Source organism: Phacochoerus africanus, chromosome X (genome assembly GCF_016906955.1).
Source record: "Phacochoerus africanus isolate WHEZ1 chromosome X, ROS_Pafr_v1, whole genome shotgun sequence".
Classification (NCBI taxonomy): Eukaryota; Metazoa; Chordata; class Mammalia; order Artiodactyla; family Suidae; genus Phacochoerus; species Phacochoerus africanus.
In genome coordinates, this window is record NC_062560.1 from 25,892,623 (window position 1) to 25,898,555 (window position 5,933).

The 5,933-nt window shown below is 42.3% G+C and overlaps 1 protein-coding gene across 1 annotated transcript; it reads left to right on the top strand.

Moving 5' to 3' along the window:
- Positions 1-332: 332 nt before the first annotated feature.
- LOC125117977 (DDB1- and CUL4-associated factor 8-like) lies at positions 333-2,147 on the top strand. Its single transcript, XM_047764161.1, has one exon. The coding sequence runs from the start codon at positions 333-335 to the stop codon at positions 2,145-2,147; it is 1,815 nt and encodes a 604-aa protein (XP_047620117.1).
- Positions 2,148-5,933: the final 3,786 nt, after the last annotated feature.

A 5,933-nucleotide genomic window follows, 5' to 3' on the forward strand; every position in this document is an offset into this window, starting at 1 on the left:
AGCGCAACGTTTCAATCTTAAATAGAACGGAAGGCAGAGCAGCAGTGTAAAATGGCTTCATGCGTGAGGCTCAGCTTCTGGCGGGGGGAGGGGGGGAAAGAATCTCAAAACATCGCGAGACTCTAGATGGGCGAAGTCTTTTGATCCTCACCAGCTCCCGTAGTTGCAACCGCCTCTTAGCCCGTTGGCTTCGGCCTACTGGGTTGGCGTCTTGCCGCTGGGCCTACTTTCTTCTGGGTGGGCTTATCTACCCCGCGGCCGGCCTGCTCCCTTCTTTAGGCTTCTAGGACTTTTTACTCAATCCAGACCGACTAGGGGAGGCATCATTAAAAATGGCTGACGATGAAAGCAGCACAGATGGACCACCAGACTTAGAGAACAGAGGCCTGTCCGATCACCCTGAGGAGAGTTCTGGAGCCGAGGCAGGGAGGGAGGCCTGCCCCGATACTGAAATTATCTTGAGCGTGACCAGAGGTGGTGGCGATTCTGGCAGTGGTGGTATTCCCGAACATGCCAGCACAGAAAATCAGGGCACCGGCTCAGAAAGGTCAAGTGAAGACATCGACATTGAATGCATGGAAGATGCTGACAATTTCTTTATCAATGATGAAAACCAGTTCCATTACCGAGAGGAAGAAGAGCTTAGAGAGGAAGAAGAGTTCGGAGAGGAAGATCAGGAAGAACTGGCAGAAGAGCAACCTCAGGTACAGTGTGGTGAGGCAAACCATGGTGAGTGTTTATCAGCTGAGGATCGGGCCCTGGAGGAATGGGTGTCTTCAGAGACATCTGCCCTACCCCTTCCTCGCTGGCGGGTCCTTAATGCTCTGCGAGAACGGCAGCTGGGTTCAAGTGCCCGCTTTGTATATGAGGCCTGCGGGGCAAGAGTCTTTGTGCAGCGTTTCCAGTTGCAGTATGGGCTTGAGGGCCACAATGGTTGTGTCAATACTCTGCACTTTAACCAGCGTGGCACCTGGCTGGCCACAAGCAGTGATGATCTTAAAGTAATATTGTGGGACTGGGTGCGTCAGCAGCCAGTACTGGTCTTTGAGAGTGGCCACAGAAATAATGTTTTTCAGGCCAAGTTCCTTCCCAACTGTGGTGATCCCACCATGGCCATGTGTGCCCGTGATGGGCAGGTACGCGTAGCAGAGTTGTCTGCTATACCACACTGCAAGAATACCAAACGGGTGGCCCAGCACAGGGGAGCCGCCCACAAGTTAGCTCTGGAGCCTGACTCCCCTTTTAAGTTCCTAACTTCAGGGGAAGATGCAGTTGTCTTTGCCATTGACCTTAGACAAGGCAGGCCGGCTTCAAGAGTGGTGGTAACAAAAGATAAGGAGAAGAAAGTGGGACTGTATACAGTTTGTGTGAATCCTGCCGATACTTACCAATTTGCAGTGGGTGGACGAGATCAGTTTGTCAGAATTTACGACCAGAGGAAAATTGATGAGAATGAGAATAATGGAGTACTCAAGAAATTTTGTCCTCATCACCTGGTCAGCTGTGATTCTAAAGCTAACATCACTGGCCTTGTGTACAGTCACGATGGCACAGAGCTCCTGGCTAGTTACAATGATGAAGATATTTACCTCTTCGACTCTTCTCACTGTGATGGTGCCCAGTATGTTAAAAGATACAAGGGACACAGGAATAATGCCACAGTCAAAGGTGTCAATTTCTATGGCCCCAGAAGTGAGTTTGTCGTGAGCGGTAGTGATTGTGGGCACATCTTTCTCTGGGAGAAATCATCCTGCCAGATTGTTCAGTTCATGGAGGGAGATAAAGGAGGGACTATAAACTGTCTTGAGCCCCATCCTTACCTACCTGTGATGGCGACCAGTGGTCTAGACCATGATGCTAAGATCTGGGCACCCACAGCTAAAACGACCACTGGCCTTATTGGCTTAAAGAATGTGATTAAGAAGAACAAGCAGGAACGAGATGAAGATAGCCTGCACCACATTGACCTGTTCGACAGTCACATGCTTAGGTTCCTCATGCGTCATCTGACACAGAGAGGCCATCACCAGCACTGGCGAGATCCTGAAGTTGGAGTTATGGATGCAGACTTGGATGAGTCTTCCAGTACCTCAGATACATCGGAGGAGGAAGACAACCAAGACGAAATGCAGTGCCTGCCATCCTGAAGGCCTCATACTTGCTCCAAATGGGCATCACCTCAGAAGGCTGGACTTTAATATTTAGTTCACCAGATTTGCTTTTTGTCTTTTATCTATTTTCCATAATAAAAAAATACCTCTTCTAGCTCCTTCTTTTAGTTCCCTGCCTTCCTTCTTCATGTTCTTCCTTCCTCACTTGGTTTCTTTACTCCTCTCTATCCCTTACATCTATATGAATGAATAAGTAATTTAGCTATGCCTCTTTTCCTTTGTTCTCTCACAGTTCTAAATGTTCCTAATTCTGGTGAAATTAATAGCCTTCTTGAATCTATTTTCTCATTTCTAACACTGAGAAAACTATCATCTTTTTCCATCTTCAGCAGTTGATTATAAAAATTAACTTCTTCAATTGAGTTGAAATTTTCAGAAATATGTTTATTCTTTAAAAGTAAAGTAAAATAAAAATAAAGCAAACCATGGTCTTGTTCCTTGAATATGGACACTTGCCCATACATTCACACTCACACACAGACTCTCATTCTCTCTCACAGAAAAGGAGAAGGGAAGAGGTGTGTAAATAAATTCCTAACAAGATAATTCATCCTTCTAGAATAAATAACCTATGCTCTCCGCATTTTCTGAGTCCATGTTAATACTGATTAATTTGAGCACATGGAGGTAGGGTGGCAAGAATTAAACTGAATCATATGACACTGTATACTCTTCACTCTCAATTCTCTTGAATGTTCATGGCTTGAGAACTCCCATAGGACTACCTTCCAAGAAGTCCTCTTGGGACAACCATCTCCTATAAGATACTGGCCAGGAATATAGGAATTCCTAGTATTTGAAGCTATATAGTTAAACTAACTTTAATAATAACTTACTGTTACAATAAAGAGTTGGTTATACTTACAGATAACCATTTGATACCACTGAAGAAATATCCCATTAGATGCCCATACATTGCTTAAAATTTTCTTGTTTATAAAAAGGTTGCTATTAAAAATATATTGTTTTAAGCCTTATTTAAATTTTGGGTAGTGGATGTCCAGTTACTGTTCAGTAGTAATATTTGATTTTGTTTCACCCCTGCTATTTGTGTCAGTGAATGCAAAGGCTTGCCTTCCCCCCAGTACCCCTGTGAAGTATAACACACTCCTTTTTTGCAGATATTTTCTGGGTGTCGCCAGACATGTTTCTACAATATTTTCTTAGCCTCTTTGCTTCTCTTTTCTATGCTGAAAACTCCATCTTGTCCTGCTTTACTTTACCCCATATTCCTCCTTGAAAAACAGTTGCAATGCTGGTAAATGACTTAAGCTTAAGAACAAAGACCTAAAGGCGTAAGTTATTCATAGGGTCAGCTGAATGAGGACATAATGCGTTGGTCTAGGCACATTGGACCTGGGACCTGTGCAGACTGGCATGCCTTTTGCACAGCATGATATGTCCTGTTAAAATGAGAAAGAGGAACCTCATGGCTCCAAGTGGTTTATGAGCGGTCGTTAGCAGAATATGCATTAGCAAGGAGAGCTAAGGTGCAAATTTAGGCATGTCCCAGTTGCCTGCCACAGATAGGCATTCAGTTTGAGAAAGTGCAGTGATGATTCTCTAGATGCTATGCATAGATAGTTAATGCCAAGCTTCCTCAAATGCTAATTATTGTTAAATGCCTAAAGGTCAGAGTAAAAGCTTAACCATCTACCAGCTATGTGACTTTTAAAATAATAATAATAAACTATATCTTATATCCTATAGCCCCCTCCTCACTTGACATAATCCTAAAGAGCACAATAAAAAGTGTGGTTTCTTGCGGTGGCGCTCTTGGTCCCTGAGACCTTGAGTCCCCTGGTTCCCAACTTTAATTAAGATAAATGTCTCTGCGTCTTGTTTTATGTTAACTTTTTCCTTAAGTTTCACAGCACCTGTTCTTCAGCCCTAACCTGCTGAGCTGGTCTCGGCAGCTGGGAAAGAAGGATGTAATAAAACATTATACAGCCTGACAAAGGCTTTCTTTTGATAATACTCCTTAAAATGGATATTATCTCTGGCCCTCTGAGAGCAGGATGGGAAATTTACATAGTAAGATTAGGCTTTGGAATAGAAAATAACTTGAACCAAGTTCTTACTCACTGAGATCAAAAGTTAGGGGCAACTGCCTGGGGATCAAGGTCTACTGTCAGCAAAGGACCTTAAAGGGCCCCAAAGAAACCAGTGACTTTGAACCCCAGCACTGTGCTTTAAAAAAGACATAAAGAGAATAGAGTTATGAACTAGAATCCCAAGTTTGGGGCAGCCCTGCACAATCGGGTGGGATGTATACTAGCAACAACATCAACAAAACATTGGAAAAAAACACTTGGGATTTCTGGTGGCACTGAGTGGCAGTGACAACAATAAAAGAGCAGATTAATTATCCAGTTCTTCGTTCACCTGCTCTTTAGAAGCAGGTTTACCTCTGTGGGGGATTTGTACTGTGAACTAAAACAGTATTCAGATTCCCCTGCATGGTTCTGAGATTGCTTGTGCTACAAGAGATATCTGGAGAGGGGTTTGGAAGCCAAAGTTAAAGTAGTAGCCATATTTGTTTTGTGCTAAGAAAGTAGGTTATGGGGCATAGTATGGCTTACCTTAGTGTGACACAGCAGCCAGGCCCATAACTGCGCCAGGATCCCCTCATATCTTCCTTCAGCTTCATCAGCTCCATAAAAAAGAGTGCCCACTTCTGGGCACTGAAGCATCTGAAGCATCTGAAGCATCTGAAGCAAAGACAAAAGCCTTATGAAGACTGCTTCACCAGCTCCCACAATTACATACTATTAGGTCCTTATTATAAGTCATGTACTATATGCATATCACCTCAAATGTTTCTGTTTTTCTGTTTGAACCCTAACTGATGCAACTTCCCTCAACTCTACTTTGGACTGAGTTAAGTCCCCAGCTTACTTGGATGATTTGCCATTTGGAGGAGTAAAAGTCTAAAGAGAGAGACTGGACTTGATTAAGATAGATAGTCAAATAATTAATTTGAAAAATAAAGTTATGATTATAGGAGAAAATCCTATAAAGTAGGATCTGGTAAAGTAGCCCTCTAAAAATGGAAGTAATTATTACAATTTAATTTATGCAAATATTGGTCTTATAGAAATAAGAGTAATACAATATCACTATTAGTCTTCCATGAGATGGCGGGCAAAGCTAAAAATTCTATCAAATAAGCAGGAAAAACTTCACCTTTAAATTTAATTTTTCAACACCAATTATTTTCATTCCAATATGGAATTTCTATAGGACAATTCTGTGTAGGCCCTCATGGCCTTTATGCAATATTATAATTGTCTCCTAATTATGCACAGAATTTAACTGCATTAAATTATGACAGATGCCAAACTACACTTTTAAAGACATCTTCTGGCAGCCATTCCTTAAAAGGACAGGTGTGGAAAAGAATAGAGATGAAAAAAAATACAATGGAGTCTAATTGCTAAATGGCAGGCCAAAAACGTTCTGGTGAGTTCTGTTAGTCCAACAGCAACTTTCAGCAGTTCTTGTTCTACCCTGTTGTGAGCCAAAAGCATTATCAATAAATTTACAATAGACTGGATCTTAGCTATCCTGTGATCAGCCTCTATGAACTGCACTATCTTAATTTGCCCCAACTTCAGTCTTTTCAACAGTGAAATGAGAGACTTAGATTGTTAGATTTAGTTCTCAAAGCCTTATGGAGCACATAGTATACATTTCCTTTGGATCTGAGACACATCTGTGACCTACACCACAGCTCATGGTAAGGCCAGATCCTTAACCCAC

Coding starts and splice junctions, on each gene's coding strand:
- LOC125117977 (XM_047764161.1), top strand. CDS start 333: ATGGCTGACGATGAAAGCAGCACAGATGGACCACCAGACTTAGAGAAC.